The following is an 18514-nucleotide window of genomic DNA, read 5'->3' as shown; positions in this document are numbered from 1 at the left end:
GGAGCTGGAGGGGAAGCGAGTCCACAGAGGCCCTGCAAAAAGCAAGCTGAACCAACAAGTCAGATGTCGCGGCTGAGGTTAACTGCATTTAGACAATATTTTCTGCTGAGAAGAGCGACGTGGGGGCTCGCCGAGTTTCGCTTCGGTCGTTCCTCCCACTCGGCCCCCCCTGCGCTAGAGGTATAGTCCAAAGTTTGGGCCCCCCCCCGTGGGCGGGGCTCAAGGGCGGTGGGAACTGCAATTGGTGGCTTTGAAGGCGCAGCGGGCGGGAACCGCGGCTGAGGAGTGAGGCGCTGGCGATGTGGAAGGTAAGGGAGCCCCTAAGGGCGTGGAATCGGGACCCGGAGGGCGGCGGGAGCCTTGAGGAACCCGCATCCCAAGGCTCTGGGGCGACTTTTTCGTGACTGCCATACGTCCCACTGGTTCGGGATTGACGCTGGGTCTCGGCCAGGGGCGGCGGGGCAGTGACTAGGTTGAGGCTTAGAAGAGGGCAGTGACTCCTGGTCGTGACCTCACATCCGCCCGCGTTGGGGCGGGGCCTGCAGGAGCTGGCGTCTGCGCAGAGCCGCCCCCGAATTGTCACGTGATGGGCTACTCCTCTCTCCCAGCCTTGCGTTGCCGCTTTACCCGGAGTTGGGCGTTTTGGTTTTTCAGTTAAACTTAGCTTCTGTCTTTTTTCATTCATGCAGCCTCTCGCGTTACTTCTTATGCTCCTTGTTGCAGCTCTTCAACGGTGTAGCTCTACAGGAAAGTTACTTGAATGGGCTGTTCTTTTTGTCACGCGTTCATTCAACAAATATATCTTGAGCACCTTCTGTAACCCAGGCACTGAGGTGCTAAAATGCTAGGAAATAAAATTAGATCCTCACAGGGAATCAGAGTTTACTCAAGAATTTTCCAGCTTTGTTGGTGAGATTGAGTGCGCTCTTTCTACTAAAATTCTTTAGAATGGCATTCCACAGACTTTACCCGAAATTTAGAATCTTCTGAGGCCCTCTAAAATGCAGAATCTTAAGCCCTACTTGGTGACCCCACATCCCCAGTTTAAATAGATAGGGCGTAGGAATCTGCATTTTAGCAAGGCCCTCCCCCTCCTCCATTGTTTTTGATGTTTCACTGACTTAGTTGGACCCTAATCCTTCCCAGGCACACGGCTTAGGGAAAATAATACTTCATTCCACAAGTATTTGTCATCTAGAGATATAACCATGAATAAGATGAACACACAGTTTCTACCCTCGTGGAGCTCAATAAAATATTGTTAAGCAATACAGTAATCAATAAGCAAGATAATTTGAGATAGTTCTGTAAAGACAAGCAGTGGAAGGTGGGTAAATAACTCTAGATTGGATGGTCGGAATAAGCCTCCCTGAGAAACGTCTAAACTGAGACCTGAAATACAAGAGTTGCCCATGTGAGTATGTGCAGGAAGAATCTTCTAGGCAGGGGTCATTGCAGATACAATAGACTTTGCTAGATGAATCATTTTGTATTAGAGGAACTAGAAGGCCAATGTAGCTGGAGCTCAGAAAGCCAAGGAGATAGTGGTAGATGATGGGGACCGAGGCAAGATATCAAACAATGCAGGGCCTCGCAGACCATGGTGTCAGGATTTTAGTCTTGATGTTAAGGCAGTTTGCTTCTGTATCTGGACAAGGAAACAAATCAGGCCGAATTTTCATGAGACTGATTCTTTTCTCATGTTCTTAACTCAGTTATTTTTCTCTTTCTAAATAACTCGTAATATTTCCTGTTTATTTTTATTTTAACTGTTGTTTTCAGTATCTTTTTAAAATACTGTCAACATCCATACCCTTTTGGAAGTAGTCAGTGGTAATAAATTATATGCAGTGTTCAACAAACACTTAAATGGTAGAAATAAATCACAGGATTCTTGGATACTCCTCTGTTTGTCTTTGGAAATCCTGTAGTTATAGTGGCAGCAGATGAGACTGACTGACTGACTTTGCCTCTTGTCTTAAACACAAGCACCAAGGTCTGTACACTCTTTCCTAGAAGATAGGCTGTTAAAGGAATCTAAAGTCTGAGGATATCTTTGTTTAGAAATCATGCTTGCTTGCCTTTTTATGTTCTGTATTTTGAGAGAGAGATACCCATTAGTGTTCCCCAAATGAGGTAACAGAGTTGAGATCAGCTGTCACCCTTGGCCTACAGTTTCTGCTCTGAAGAAAGTAATAATAGGGCTTAGAATCCCCTTCCCTATGCCACAGCTCTAAGAGAGCCACTAAGTTATGTCTGGAAGATCATTACCCTGTCTGTTGCTGCGGGAACTACACCAGATTTGGGGCTCAAGACCTTTTGGGCAGTTGAAGCATCTCGCCTTCAGGCATGGGGCAGGAAAAGTGAAGTAATAGTTTTATGTTAATTGGCAGTGCATTAAAGGAGAAACTGCAATCCTCTCTACCTCCAGCTTTTACTGTGTCTTGTAAGCTCATAAATCCAGCTGTTTATTCAGTTTCTCCACTTTAAGGTTACAATTAACCTTAAAATTTACATGTTCAAGGCAGAATTCTTGAGCTTTCCTCTGCCTTCTCATTGCCCCCATTAGTATTCCCCATTTGGGTGTTTGACCTACAAATCAAAATCCCAGCTAAAAATATGATGCTGGAAAAAATTCACTGTTAAGTTAAACTTCTGTGCTTGGTTGATTTTTTTTTTTTGATTTTTTATTCCTCACCTGAGGATATTTTTCCACTGATTTACTGAGAGTGAAAGGGAGGGAGGGGAAGAGAGAGAGAAACATTGATGTGAGAGAGACACACATCAACCAGTTGCTTCCTGCACGAGCGCCAAGGGGGACAGGGAGTCAACTGCAATCTAAGTATGTGCCCTTGAGCCGGACTCAAACCCACGACCTCTCCATCCTTGGGCCAACACCCTAACCACTTAGCCACACCAGCTAGAGCTGTGCTTGGTAATATTTTGTTGTGCTGTTTTTGTTTTATTAAAGTGCCAAAGAAATGGATGAAGTTGTTGCTGAGTTTATCAAGAGGACCATTTTGAAAATCCCAGTGAATGAAATGATGACAATCCTAAAAGCCTGGGATTTTTTATCTGAAGATCAACTGCAGACTATAAACTTCCGGAAGAGAAAGGAATCTGTTGTTCATGACTTGGTTCTGCTTTGTGAGGTAATAATGTTCAAAATGATTAACCCTGGCCCAGCTGGTGTGGCTCAGCGGTTGAGCATCAGCCTATGATCCAAGAGATCGAGGTTCGATTCCCGGTCAGGGCACCTGCCCGGGTTGCGGGCTCAGTCCCTGGTAGGGGTGGTGCAGGAGGCGGCCAATCAATGACTCATCATTGATGTTTCTATCTCTCTCTCCCCCCCTTCCTCTCTCTGAAATCAATAAAGATACATATTTTTTTTAAAAAGATTAACCCTGAACATCATGCTACCCACTTTGGTTTTTTCTTTCTTTCCTTAGTCCAAAAGAGACTTAAGGCAGCTGCTAAGCTATGAAGTGATGAGGCTATGTACTACTATAATGGAGAAGACACTAATTTTTAATTGGTTTTTCAGCTTAACAAAACTGCTTACAAATCACTAAGAAAAAAAGTGAATACCATGGGGGAGAAAAAAGAAAAGATAACCAATACAAGTTAAAGTAATGAGCAGTATTCTTTTTTTACCTGTCAGATTGTCAAAGATGAAAAGATAATACTCAGATGTATTGGTCAAGTTGTGCAGAAAGAGACACTCTTTCACATGTGTTTATTGTTTGCTTTTTGTTTTAAAATGATTTCAGACTTTCAGGAAAGTTGCTAGTACAAAGAACTCCCATTCCCTTGTTCACTTTTTTTTAAAGAACAGTTTATTGATTTTGATTTTTAGAGAGAGAAGAAGGGAGAGGGAGAGGGGGAAAGAGAGAGAGAGGATCATTGATATGAGAGCATGACATTGATTGGCGGCTGTCTCCTATACGCCCCCTACTGGAAGCCCCAAAACTCAGGCATGTGCCCCAACTGGGAATCCAACCCATACCTTTTAGTGCACAGGATGACACCTGACCAAGTGAGCCACATCAGCCAGGGCCCTTAAGTCACTTTTTTTTATCTTTTTAAATTTTTTTAATCTATTATAATTACTTGTTTTAATCCTCACTGAAGGATATTTTTTTCATTGCTTTTCAGAGAGAGTGGAAGGGGGAGAGAGCGAGAGAGACACCGATGTGAGAGAGACACATCAATTGGTTGCCTCCCGCACGCACCTCAGCAGGCTGGGAATTGAGCCTACAACCAAGGTATGTGCCCTTGGCTGGAATCTAACCCAAGACCCTTCAGTCCGCAGGCCAACGCTCTCACCACTGAGCAAAACCAGCTAGGGCCCTTTATTCACTTTTAAATAAATATACTTTATGGCCCAATAATTCTACTTCTGGAAATTTATGTGGAAAGACCATAAAAAATAAAGATAGATATGTAAATATAATTATTAAACATTTACATATATATAGTTATAAACATGTAAATACTGATATATAAATAAAAATGTTCACTAGTATTATTTAAAAAAAAATTGCAGACAACTATACATAGAAGATCAGCTAAATAATGATACATCCACATAAAATATTCTTCAGCCATTAAAAAGAATAACCTAGAGCCTGGCTGTTGTGGCTCAGCAGTTGAGCATCTATCTATGATCCAGGAGATCATGGTTCTATTCCCACATGCATGAGCTTTGGGCTCAATCCCAGTAGGGGGCGTGCAGGCGGCAGACCATTAGTGACTGTCGTTATTGATGTTTCTATCTCTCTCTCCCACTCCCTTCCTCTCTCTGAAATCAATACAGATATATTAAAAAAAGAAAAAGAAGAATAAACTGGATCTTTGTGTACACACTGAAAGAAACCATGTGCTATGCATGCATATAAATGTGTATGTATAGAACAGTGGTTCTCAGCTGGGATGATTTTGTCTTCTGGAGGACACACTGTCTGGAGACATTTTTGGTTGTCAAAACTGTGGGAGTGGGGTGCTACTGGCTTCCAGTGGATAGAGGCCAGGAATGCTCCTTAACATCCTACGAGAACTCTCCAAACATGGGATTATCTAACTCAAAATGTTAGTAGTGCCTAGTTAAGAAACCCTGTTATAGAGGAAGTCCAGAAGGACAAAACAAAAAATTGAAAGTGATAAATGAGGACTAGATTGTGGGAGAACAATTGTGAGTACCTATACTAAACATTAATCAGAAGACATATTTATTCCTCAGTGGGAGAGCATAGATCAGAGACAGGTTGTCAGTAAGATATTGAGAAGGTACTCTTACTCTGTTCCAAGCAATTCTAAAATATGCTGTAAATGGGGTAGAATCAAACCTACAGCCATGCATACTGAATATTTTACCTCTCTTTCAGGAGAAGCATGCGAGTGTCAGTGACGCTGCCCTTTTAGACATCATTTGTAAGTTCTGGTGACTTGTATTTACATTTAATCAATCCAGTTTCATCAGAGAGGCAATTTTGTATGTACGGGCTTAGATTCTAGAGTCAAGTTGACCTGGTATGTGAAATCTCTCACTTGCCAGCCTTGTGCCCTTTGTCAAATCACATTACCTTTCTAGGCCTCAGACTTCTACTAAGTAAAATGGAAATAATAATAGCACCTATTAGTATAATAATATTACAATATAGCACAGGATCATTGTGAGGGTTAAATGAGATAATGCTTGAAAGGCTCTTAGCACAGTAACTGGCATATAATAAGCACATAGTGAATATCTGTTAGGTTTTATATTATTAACAATTGAAAATATGTTTCTGAAAATTTGTTCTTGTTATAGTGCACCTTGTAAGGAATGTAAGGATTAAAACTGACTGGACTTTTCACATGGTGTGGTGTAGGGGGACTGAGTGGGAGGAGCACACATGGCTGCAGAGTCTATAGGTGCAACTAGAAAGAAAGTATAGCCCCTTGCTAAGATAGGAAACACTAGAGGTAGACCAAATTTGTCACAAAGATCATGGATTAGTCTAGGACGTGTTCTATTTGAGGAAATGTCTTCATGTGTATTTAAGTTTTACCACTTATCATCATGAACTTTGTGTGATTGTTTAATGGAATCATTAACAACCAAAAATTTTAATTTCTATTATTAATATAACAACCTTATTCATAGATCAGTTAGCAGGCCATTTAACTCTGAAACACAGAACCAAGAAGAGAATACCAGAAAAGAACAAAAACCCGTCAGATGCTGTCTCTTGGGCAGGCATCACGTTGTGCCAGATTACACCTGTTTTAGACAAAATTTAGGGAATCAAGAATTGTCAGGCCATTGCCGTAAATGAGGTGAGAGGGAGAGATGGGGACACCACGGTACCAAATAAAGAAAAAAGAAGACCCTAAACTATAGAAACGACAAGACAGTACAACAAACACAGCAAGTTGATGCCCTTGAGTGTTGGAGCCACAGCCCCTTTTTATGGGGTCGTCCTAGGTGCAGAGACACAGGGATGCAGACAGAGGTCAGTGCAGGGACAGTAAATCCTGGCTGATAATGTGGTGGGATTGAATTTAATAACTTCCTAGGTCCATTTTTACTCCAAGACACTCCTTTATTTTATTTTATTTTTTTAATTGTTCAAAATATTACAGATGTCCCCTTTTTTCCCCATTGACCCTCCTCCCCTCCCCAGTCCCTCACCACACCATTGTCTGTGTCCTTGGGTTATGCATATATGCATATAGATTCTTTGGTTAATCTCTCCCCACCCACCCTCCCACCCCCACCTTCCCTCTGAGATTCAGCAGTCTGATCCATGCTTCCGTGTCGCTGAATATATTTTGTTCATCAGTTTATTATGTTCTTTAGATTCCACATAAAAGTGAGATCATGTGATATTTGTCTTTCTCTGCTGGCTTATTTTGCTTAGCATAACATTTTCCAGATCCATCCATACTGTCCCAAAGGGTACTCTGAGACACTCTTAAGTTTGTAACTTCTGAAGGGTGTCTTCTATATCGTACATTTGTTCATTCAAATATATACGTAGTGCTGATTTCATGCCAGCCAGTGTCTAGACACTGGGAATACAACAGTGAACAAGACAAAGTCCTATATTCCACAGGATTCTACACAAGCAGTATACAGATGACCATCTAAATATATGATGTGATGTCAGATAGTGGTAACTGCTATGAAGGAAACTAAAGCAGGGCAGGATGGGGAATCAGTTTAGGTAGGGTGGTCAGGGTAGTCCACTTCATAGGTGGCATTTTAGTAGAGACTAGATGAGGTGTGGGAATGAGTTGTGCAACAAGCTAGGAGAAGAATGGTCCAGACAAAGGAACAGCCAGCCAGTGCACACGCCAGTTACGGGGAGCATGTTATTCCTGTTATACTCAACAAATGTGGCATTCTGTGTGGAAACAGAATAAATGATCTGACTTAAGAGTAAATGCTAAAGCTCTGCTAGACTGAGTAATTCTTTATGACGTGTTTTATTTGTCTGGAGTATATTTAATACATGTAAAATTTATATTTGAATAAAAATGTATAACCGAACTTGTAAATTACTATTATTTTCTCCACCTTCATGTTGTTAAAAATATGTATTCATAAGCACATTACTTAAAAGTTCTATGATGTAATAGTAAGAAGTTCTTCCTCCCTCTCTCAGATACTCAATTTCATCGACACCAGAAAGTTTGGGATGTTTTTCAGATGACTAAAGAACCAGGTAACATTTTCCCTTTTAAAAGTGAACATTTATATTTGATATTTTGGCAATTTAAAAATGAATAGCAGTATGTTCCTCTGAAATCTGTTTCCTTTCAAAATGAGGTGATTATTACTCATATACCGGAAAATGAAATATATACTTGGTGATGCTGTGTCAGTACCAGCAGCATTTGTGTGATTAGGTCATTATTGCTTTTTGAGGTTATGCAAAATGCTCACCTCAGGGTCTTTGCAAGTGTACTTATTAAAGACATTGTAGCTCCCTTAATTTTTCTTTATTTTTCTTTTCACTTTTACAGGTGAAGACATTGACCTTTTTGATATGAAACAATTCAAAAGTTCATTTAAGAAAATTCTTCAGAGAGCATTAAAAAATGTAAGAATAAAATCTTTCTGAATGTCCATGACATTCAATTTCATGGAATCTGTGCACTTAAAATTTGCTAGTACTTTTTTTTATTTTTAAGAATTTCAATTAGTAATATTCCGTACTATTCTAGTCCATAACAAAGACAAACTTTTTATTATGAAAACTTTCCTTTTCCCTCACTTCTCACTTCAAGGGCAAATGCTTCTTTCTCAAGAGCAACCCCATCCAATAAAACTCTGTGATGATGGAAATGTCCTTTATTGGCACTGTCCAGTATATTAGCTAATAGCCACATTGGCTGCTGAGCACTTGAAATGTGGCTAGTGTGACTGAAGAACTAAAATATTGATCTTATTTTAGTTAAATAGCCATGGGTGCCTATTGGCTCTTGTATGGGTCAGTGTAGCTTGAGAGCATCCACAGAATTTTACTGCCATTCCATTTCCACAAGCAACACCTTACTATCTTTAAAAAAAATATATGTATGTGTATACACACACATATATACGTCTTTATTGATTTCAGAGAGAGGAAAGGAGAAGGAGAGAGAGATAGAAACATCAATGATGAGAGAGTCATTGATCGGCTGCCTCCTGCACGCCCCCACTGTGGATCAAGCCCACAACCCGGGCATGTGCCCTGACCGGGAATCGAACCTCCTGGCCTGATCCATCGAACCATCTCCTGGATCATAGGTCGATGCTCAACTTTTGAGCCACACTGGCCAGGCAGTGTCCCTTTTTTTTCATACACAAATTCCTTAATCTGTCTTTCCATCTCTTTACCTCATCTTTTGTAACTTGTCATTCTTTCTACATATCCAGTTGTCACTGAACATATTTTCTCCTTTCTTATAATGACCTTTCTGTGTGTACTTTGAATCCACCTCCTACATCCTCATAGGGCCTGCATGCTTGGTTTTTCTCTATTCTTTCACATTCTCAACCTCTTCATCTACTGATGCCTGCTCTACTGCTTATAAACATGCCTAAATCTCAGAAAAGTACATCCATTCTCCATGCTCATTCTTAAGCATAAAACTCTTTGGGGGAAATATTTCTTGCTCCTGACGTGTCCCTCAGGTCTCAGAAGAAGTCCCTTCACCACCACCCCTTCACCTTTTTCCAGCAGAGCACTGACTTAACCTGAGTGAGAGCAGCTGCTTGCAGGGGACACCTATTCTGGTCTCTTGCTCCAGGACTGGCTCTGCCCCTGTGAGGGAGGTCACCCAGAGTGATTCTGCCAATCGCCACATGGGCAACTCTGGCTCACTCTGGGTTTTATTGTCCAGAGGGCCACTTGCCTACAGATATGAGCATATCAGTAGTTTCTTTGTAATACAAGTTATATGTTTGCCTCCACCTGCCAACTCTTTTGCCTTATTTCTTAGTTGTTCCAGAAGGATAGAGAAGAGGGGTGTTATTTATCCCTTCAAAGACCTCCCCAAAAAGACCTTTCGAAAGGGTAATCCCTTTTGTCAATTGACTGAGGATTCCCAGCTTGTCTTTAATTTCCTCCTCCTAACTTAACCAGCGACTGGATAACCCCCACTTTCCCAAAGGCTGATGATGGTGATGTCATGCCAAGTAGCATCTCCTGGTACTTAGGATTGAAGAGTGACTCACCTGCTGCTCTAGGACAGGCATCTTAACCCTTTTTGTGCCAAGGACCCCTTTCGCCATTAGTGAAGCTTATGGGCCATTTCTGGGAAGAGTGTTTTTAAATGCTATAAAATAAAATACGTAGAATTACAAGGGAAACCAATTACATTAAATTAACATACAGTTATTAATGTATTAAAATTCTAAATTGTGATATAGTAATGCATGTGCTTCTTTTTTAACATAAATAATCTCATGGTGGGTCTACAAACAACTAGTTTCAAGGTAGTAATGGGTGTAAATACTATTTTTGAGGTATCTGCAACAATTGTAATGTGATAAAAAATATTTGGAATTTCTGTGAACAACAAAGTAACCGATCCTAAAATTCTGTTTTGTTGTCTACCTTCACAGTTGAAGGAGATGATAAATTTCAGTTGAAATTCGTGCAAATAAAAATGTCATTTTTTTCTCCCACCAAGTTCATAGATGCCCTGAATTCTAACTATGTACTTTAGGTTAAGAACTTCTGCTCTTGAATTAATTGGGTATAGAAGGTGGTGTGAGAAGGCACAGGGAGGCGATGGATGGAGCCTGTGGTTCAGGGATCCAGTCCAGAGCCTGAGAGAGAGAGAGAGAGAGAGAGAGAGAGAGAGAGAGAGAGAGAGAGAGGTAAAACTATTCAAAGTACAAAGTTCTTGGAAAACTTACAAAGAAGAGACAAACAAAAAATGTTTCAATTGTAAAAAGCACATTTACTCGTTTTTATGCCTGTATATGCATGTGTAATATGGATACTCTATTAAATATGTGGTAATTCTGTGTGTTCTAAGCTTTATTTGAGTCTCAACACTAAACTTTTTTTACTATGTTCAGTAGCTTGTGGGTGGTAGCCAGTAACTGACAGTTTAGGGGTATGGTCCCAGGTTAGCCAAACCACTGAGGAACCTTGGTGGGATTAGTTACCTGGTTAAGCTTGAGCATTATTAATCTGAGCTATCATTTGTAAAAAGTGCTTTATCCCACTATTGCCGGGCGATATCTATTGCAATAGTTTCTTTGGAAAATAATAGAGCCTGCATTTGGGCCCCACCTCTTCAGGTATCTGAGTATCTTACTGTAAGAATGGGAGACGGAACACCTGAAAGCCAGCCGGGTCAGCATTATACTGACTCTGTGGACATCCTTTTCTCTTAGCCCATTGATTTTTGTTAACCTTTTTTGGATCGTAGACCCTCCTGAAAATTTTGATAAGCGATACAGTGCCTCTCCAGGAAAGCATACACTTAGACATATACACATGACCGTGCATCCAATTCAGGGAGGTCACAGGCCTCTTTGAGCCCCTCCATCAGCCCTCACTTAAAAGGTTCTCATTCTAGTTCTGGCCGGTATGGCTCAATGGTTAGAGCATCGGCCAGTGCACAGAAGGTCGTGGGTTCGATTTCTGGTCAAGGGCACATACCTGGGTTGTGGGTTCGCTCCCCGCCCCTGCCCCTCCCCCCCCAGTCTGGGTGGCTGGGGAAGGCAACAAGTCAGTGTTTCTCACATCAGTGTTTCTCTCTCTCCCCCCACCTCTCTCTCTCTGTCCTTCTTTCCCTCCCTCCCTCCCTTCCACTCTCTGAAAAGCAATGGAAAAAATATCCTCAGGTGAGGTTTAACAAAAATAAAAATGTTTTTAAAATAAAGACAAGGCTCTCATTCTGGGCTAGAGAGACTACCTGAATATGTTGAGTGCTACCAGTTTTCCCCCTCTAGTTAAAGTGTGCTGTCTATATACTTTATTCAGTCTTGATTTTACAGGTGTTTTTGCTTTGGTAATGTGACACAAAGAGGCTATTCAGAATAAGACCCTATCTTCCATTCAAGGCAGTAGTGGTCCCCCTGTTGGGGCTAATTGCTCTGCTGCGCACTCAGTGAAGGCCAGACAGCTGTGCAACCTCTCTGCCTGGGACTGGGAAGGGTTCCTTGTCTGATGCACCAAGGAAATTTGGAAAAGCAGGCAAATAAAGAGTGGACAGAGTCAAAGTGACTGCCTTCTTAATGCCAGCAGCCACTTTACAACCTGCTTTACTGAAGTAAGATACAGGAGGGAGGAAATAAAGGGACATGGGCCAGCCAAGTACACCTGTCTCAAATGCCTCCTTTGCAGGATCTGAGCTCTAAGAGGGAGCTAATCCAAAGTAGGCTACTGAATTCCAGACCAACTGGTAATCATATTTAAACATTTAGAAACATCTACATTTTATCCATGAAATGGAAACCAAGTAGAATTTTCTATATTCTCACCACATAACTTTTCTTTAATTTTTAGCATCTCAACTAAATGCATAAAAGCATTAAGATTAGTATATTTTTAAGCGTATTACACGTAAAAATGTTACTATTAAGTTTACAGTGCATCCTGGGTCTATGCTCCATGCTAAAAAGGCTCCATTTTATAACAAATAGATCATTTGTAAGGCTGCCTTACTTCATAAACTCTTACAGATAGAGAGGAACAGTTTTTCAGGACAGGCCCAGGAAATTACTGACAAATTTTTATATCACCCTGATTGTAGGTTTTTTAAATTTTCTTCTTCCAAAAGACTGCAAAGCATATATATGTCTACAGAACAACCACAAAATATTTTCTCAAAGATTCCCAAAACACTAATGAAACGTAGAAGAAAAGACTGGAAGATTACAGTGAAATCCGTCACCCTTAGAAAGCACATGTTGTTGGTGCCACAAGATTTTAATAAGGAAACTTAAATATTTTTTTTAATAAGGTCTCGGTCACCTTCAGAGATGCAGAAGAGAATGCAGTATGGATTCGAATTGCCTGGGGGACACAATATAAAAAGCCAAACCAGTACAAACCTACTTACGTGGTGTATCATTCCCAGACTCCATATGCCTTCGTTTCTTCCTCCCGGCTGAGGAGCAGTATTCCCCTTCTGGGTCAGGTACGGAACCAATTACTAGAGCTATAATATTTTATTATCCTCTCTCAGAGGCCCATGTGGGTTTAAGCATTGTATGTAAAATGCCACATGTAATTCTTGATTTCCTAAAATAGGGAAGTGTGGCTCTTCTGCAAATGGGAAAGCAGCATAAGCATTGGTTTGGAGCTTTTCATTATTGTCTTTTAATCTAGAAGTAATGCATGTTTAATGTAAAAATTCCACCAACACACAAGTCTCTAAATCAACAGTCCTTTTAAACTTGATACTCTTTTTCCCAGTCCCAGTTACCCAAGATAACTACTGTTAACAATTTTGTTATTTGCTTTCAGAAGATGTTTTATTATAAAAACCATAGTAGCATAGCATGTATCATTGGTGTGTGTGTTTTTAACATTTCCATGTAGTTCCATATCATATACCTCACTACTTTTTTGTGACTGCATAATTTGCCTATTAATGAACGTTATTTTCATTTGTAATATTTTCCCCACATTCTGTACACATGACTGCTTTAACATAAGAAGGAGCCTCTCTATTCAGAGCTTGCTGCTTGTTACAGCTCTGGCTTCCTAGCAGCTTTCCCCAGAATAAGCCATCCCTACCTAGACCTGGCGGCGGCTGCTGCTTCTACTCTCTGTTAATATTCACAACTACAGTGGCACCTCAGTTGGTTCCAGAGCTGCCACTTGAGCTGGTTGTAGGTGAGCAGCTCCACCATCCTGGCTACGTCATCTCTAATGCTAAGTGGAACGTGCACTCCAGAGTGTGGATCTAAGAGCTAGAGGATACTGGTGGGTGGACTTGCTTGTCATTTAAATTCCTTGGCTGTTTACTGAAATGGCAGAAGGATTTCTACTGCTGCTCACTTCTACTTCCCTTTAGCACTTAACTCTGCTTCTTTACATTTGGGATCTCTTCCCCATAACAGATAGTGGTCGCTCAACCACTTATAGCCAGATGAGTCCACCCTGCCACAGCTAGTTTAAACTTTACCCCAAAAGCTAGTGTTTATTGTCATTGTGTATCTTAAGGCAAACTTACCTCTACTCTCTAGTGCCAGGTAAATATTAATTCTGTTTTAGCCTCCTAATTTGTTTCCCCAGATAATGGGAAGCTTTTATAAACTGCACTTAATATGTACTTTTTTCTTCAATGTTTGTCCTAAAGCATACATATTTGCATTTTTGTGTGGCAGTATCATTATAGTATTATTAGATGACTGGTATTCTAAAATGGTAACATGTGAGTATTCATTGTTTATTCCTAAATCTGAACTTAATTTATTAAAACTCCTAACTTTAAATAGGATCGCATTCCTAAAAATGGTACAGAAGACTTTGTATTTATGAGAATTTTAATGCCATTAACCTTTTTCTGTTTTTTAAGCTGAGTAACAGGACATGAGATTACATTTTCCTGGATTTCTTTTTACTCTTAAGTGGAAACTATTCACTTACTGCAACTGCTAATTTTACTTTAACAAATATTATAAATGTAGGAATAGACACAGTAATCCTAATATTCTTGCTAATTTTCACTTCCAGGCACTGACAATTGCTAGCAAACACCATCGGATTGTGAAAATGGACTTCAGAAGCCGGTATCTGGACTCTCTTAAGGCTATTGTTTTTAAACAGTATAATCAGGTGAGCCAGTTAGTGACTATTTAAAATTAAGTGTCCATTTTCTCTTTACCCCTGAGTTAGAAGCCACTGAGCAAGTGGGAAAATCCACCTCCAACAAAAGAAGATCACTTCAGGTATTATTGAAGTCGAGAAAGCTTTCAGTTAGTTAACATGAAAGGAAACAAAATAATGCCTCACTATCATCTTTTGATAATCGTATTGTGTTTTTTACTGCTCATTAGTCATTGGAGTCTATGTTATAGATCCCAGTTTCCAGGTCAGCTATTCCCATTAGAATTTATTTTCTCTTTAGAATAACTTAGCATCCCCTTTTCAAGATAATTACAAAAAATTAATTCTACTTCTCTCCTATTATGCAAATGACAAGTAGAATTAATTTTTTGTCCCATCAGTCAAGCAGGTGATACAGGGGTTCAAAGTAAAAGAAAAGCATTGGCTTATTAAGTCCCACAATTTATTTATTTATAAAAATTTTTAAATGCATCATTTCCTTTTAATGATAAGAACAGAGCTGGCCTTACTCACGGACTCGGGGTTATTTGCTCCTCTGCATGGCATCTGTGTGCTCATATGGTCAGACTTCTATAGGATGATTGTCAGTGCTCTGTGTATAGCTTTGAGCTCTTAGATATATTATACAGGGTGGGGCAAAAGTAGGTTTACTTGGAAAACAAGTACCATCTTTATCTGTATGGAAAATAATACAATAATAATACAAGAATAAACTCCGTGTTTTGTGTACTCAATTGAAAACCTACTTTTGCCCACCCTATACTTATGTATTTCATCTGTTCTAAAAAGAAAGAAGTGATAGCTCTGTGGGCTACTCTAAGGGACAAAAATCTAACTTTAAGAAGTTATATAATGATTTTTCTCCCATAGCAGGCCCCTCCCCTCTTACCCATCACCCTCCCATCAAATTGATATTAACTGTTTTGCACTGACTGTTGCATTCCTAGGAAAATACACATTGTCAAATACTATAAAAACAGTGGCTTTAGTGGGGGAAAGTCAGAGAAGGGATTTGAGAAATTCAGACTTCCAATAGGGAAAGATATTTTTCCAAAAGGAATCTCAGTGCGTTTTTTAAGGTTATAAAGATATAGCATAAAGCTGAAACATGACACTGCAAATTCTCCCTTGATTTCTCTAGCTTTTGCACTCATTATATATTTTTTCCAGATCCATTTATAATAACAAAGTACAGAGCTCCTCAGGTAGAACAGCCATGTTGCTGGCCCCAGCAGTCTCTGCCAATATCCTGCTCTAGAAGAAATGCTCAACTCAGCCTGGACACGGCCTCAATCTCTTCTTGTTGGAAAAAATAAAGATAAAATTAGACATACTTTTATGTACTAAAACCAATTAATAGCTGCATTTTCAGGTGTTAAAATCAGGAAAACATTCACTTTTTTTCTTCTTTTCCATAGACTTTTGAAACTCACAACGCTACTACACCTCTACAAGAAAGAAGCCTTGGGCTAGATATAAATAGTATGTGTGTTTTAAAATAAAAACTGAAATTTGGAAGTACACTCTTAAAAATGAAAATTTTCCTATCTCTTAGGGATGAGTTGGCAGTGAAGTGAAGTGGTATAGCCATTCTGAAACACTTTTATAACTTTCCGATGGCATAGGAACTGCCGTTGATTTCATATTAAATAAAGCAAGATAGAAAATTGTGTGTATTTTATAATCCCAGTTTAAAAAATACACTTCTTTTTATTCACTGAAAAAGGGGCTAGACAGGAATATATTAAAATGTTAACAGTACTTATTTCTGTGTGGTAGAATTATGGGTGGTTTTTATTTTCTTTTTTATCAGCACACACTTTCCAATTTTCCCACAGTAAATTATTACAATCAAGAGAAGAAACAGTAAACATTATCTTTAAATTACACAAGCAAGTCGAAAGGTTAGGATTGAAGGGGGATACTTGAAGGATGAAGTAGACTCCTAACAGCTGCTGTATTTGAAATCTCCCACCTGTAGTGGACTCGAGGATTATTCATGAAAACAGAATAGAAAAAGACAGAATCCAAAGAGCAACTCAGGAATGCTTCGGAGACTGTCCCCAGCCAAGACTGGAATTCGCACAGTACAAGGTAGGGCTTGGCTGTAAACTGTCTACAGGTATCAATATTTTTTAAAAGAACAAAACCTTTAAGTGAAAATGGTTCAAGAAACTGTTTTTTATTCATTTGCCGCCTTAATTTTGTATAATTGATGAGTTAAAATAGACTTCCCTATCATATGTAGTAAGTTCCTCTATTAGTAAAGAAGAACGTTGGAGATTTTGAATTTGCCTTTTCATCTTTCCAAGTAGTAATCCTTGGATATTTGGTGATATTATTAATTTTTTTATGTGTGGTAATGTTATGGGAGTGAAAAGGGGCCCTTTTTAGATGTTCGGATACATACTGAAATCTTTACAGATGGAATACTATGGTGTCTCTGGCTTTGCTTCCGAATAATCCAGTGGGGGTGGGTTGTAGGGAATGGGAGATAGGGTAGTAAATGGAAAAATACTGACCATTAGTTGATCAGTTTCAGCTGGGCGATGTGCACATGGGACTTGTTATGCTGTGCTCCTTACTTTTATATGTTTTTTTAAGTCTTCTGTAATCAGAAGTAAAAAAGAAACCCTGGTAGTGATTCAAAAGACATGACATTTTTATATTGAAATAGGTTACAAAAGATAGTGCTAATTTTCCATTAAGAATTCAAAAAAGGGCACCTGTGGGTGGAACTGACATCAAGGTCTCCTGTTTGTCGAGCACTGTGCACACTTGTCATTTCGTGTGTGCTATCCTTTGACCTGCTGGCTGCCCTCTACATTTGCAGTTAGCAAATTTATGCTTCCCCCACTCATTAATCCCTATATTTCTTGATGATTATAATTAATGAGTAATCCAATTCTGTTATATTTTGCCATTCCAACCAAAGTATTTAATAGTCATTTATAAATATACTTGTTGACAGCTTGAAACGAAATTCAAAAGTGACTTAAATAGAGGCATCTTGGCTGAAAGAAAAGAACCCCTCCGGTGCCTAGTAAAGTTCTCTAGTCCGAATCTTCTGGATGCGTTGAAATCCTTAGCACCAGCAGGTAAGTAGTTTACTTTGCAAGCTAGAAGAATTAACAACATACTACATTCACTTCATGGCTAGCTGGATAGCTTCTGTCTAAAAAATTGTGTTTTAGACATGAACCCTTAATATTGACAATTTAGAAATGTTCAATATAATTGTTGGGAGTGATTCTTTCCGCTTCCTCTTCGCTAATTTTACCTTTGAGCTTTCTCATAGCCAGTCTGGTATCCCATTGTGCCCTCTATTGCATATTCTGCTTCTGCACTTAATGGGGGTCCATAATCCACACTCTAATCTTGCCCATTTTTAAACTGACTCAAATCTTTGCCCTGTGATTATTTTCATTTTCTCTTCTTTTTCTTTTTTTAATTTCAGGTATTGCAGATGCTCCACTTTCTCCATTGCTCACTTGCATACCCCAAAAGAGAATGAATTATTTTAAAATTAAAGACAAATAAGATGTATATGGTTTTGTAAGCATCGCATCTCCCTGACTATATTACATAAACATTTCACTTCATGGCTAGCTGGATGGCTTCTGTCCAAAAACTTGTTTTTTAAATATGAACCCTTAATATTGTGAACCCTGAATATTAAAAATGTTCAATATAATTGTTGGGAATGATTCTTTCCTCTTCCACTGGGTGCTCCCTCTCCCCCATATCCTGCAAAGCATAGCAATTGTGGGCCTTTAAGAAGTGACAGGATGTCACTTTTTCTCACACTTGTCTCTCTGTCCTAGAGAGGTCTGGTTCCAATTGCTGGTTTTCAGGAATTTTCTCTTAAGCTTTGGATCACATAAAGAAGCACCAAGAAACTACCCAATTCAAAACTTCCTAGAGAATCATAAAATTGGTGCATTCATAGGGTAGACTTGGGTCTATTAAGTTATTATTGCAGAGGTAGCATATCACAGATGATTCAGTTATATAAAATAATGGTCTCATTGTAAATATATTTTTCAAAATCTATTTTATCATATATATGACATTCAAACTGACCAATTTTATACTGATTTTGTGAATAAAGATATTTAAAAACTGGTACATAAGTTACTTTTGATGAAAATCAAAAAGAGGCTTAATGTACAGATACAGTCAGAAAAAGGGTTAAAGTATGCTTTATAATACAATGGCATTTTCTA

The 18514-nt window shown here is 39.3% G+C and overlaps 1 protein-coding gene across 2 annotated transcripts; it reads left to right on the top strand.

Moving 5' to 3' along the window:
- Window positions 1-293: 293 nt before the first annotated feature.
- CENPN (centromere protein N) lies at window positions 294-18117 on the top strand. 2 transcript variants are annotated; one of them, XM_016196899.2, is made up of 11 exons: window positions 294-308; window positions 2972-3152; window positions 5385-5430; window positions 7650-7709; window positions 8011-8087; window positions 12454-12630; window positions 14175-14276; window positions 15707-15770; window positions 16270-16382; window positions 17260-17386; window positions 17746-18116. In XM_016196899.2, the coding sequence occupies exons 2-11, from the start codon at window positions 2982-2984 to the stop codon at window positions 17826-17828; spliced, it is 1020 nt and encodes a 339-aa protein (XP_016052385.1). In that variant the 5' UTR covers window positions 294-308; window positions 2972-2981; the 3' UTR covers window positions 17829-18116. The 2 variants fall into 2 exon arrangements, with proteins under 2 accessions (XP_016052385.1, XP_087683240.1); XM_087827114.1 differs by lacking the exon at window positions 294-308 and adding an exon at window positions 1400-1414 and having other exon boundaries at window positions 17746-18117.
- Window positions 18118-18514: the final 397 nt, after the last annotated feature.

Source organism: Miniopterus natalensis, chromosome 18, assembly GCF_054644295.1.
Source record: "Miniopterus natalensis isolate mMinNat1 chromosome 18, mMinNat1.hap1, whole genome shotgun sequence".
In the NCBI taxonomy this organism is placed as follows: domain Eukaryota; kingdom Metazoa; phylum Chordata; class Mammalia; order Chiroptera; family Miniopteridae; genus Miniopterus; species Miniopterus natalensis.
The sequence above is the reverse complement of the archived record's forward strand: the minus strand, read 5'-3'. Positions and strand labels throughout refer to the sequence as shown.

Coding starts and splice junctions, on each gene's coding strand:
- CENPN (XM_087827114.1), top strand. CDS start 2,982: ATGGATGAAGTTGTTGCTGAGTTTATCAAGAGGACCATTTTGAAAATC. Junction 5,431..7,649: donor TGCCCTTTTAGACATCATTT/GTAAGTTCTGGT, acceptor TCCCTCTCTCAG/ATACTCAATTTCATCGACAC. Junction 14,277..15,706: donor TTTTTAAACAGTATAATCAG/GTGAGCCAGTTA, acceptor TCTTTTCCATAG/ACTTTTGAAACTCACAACGC.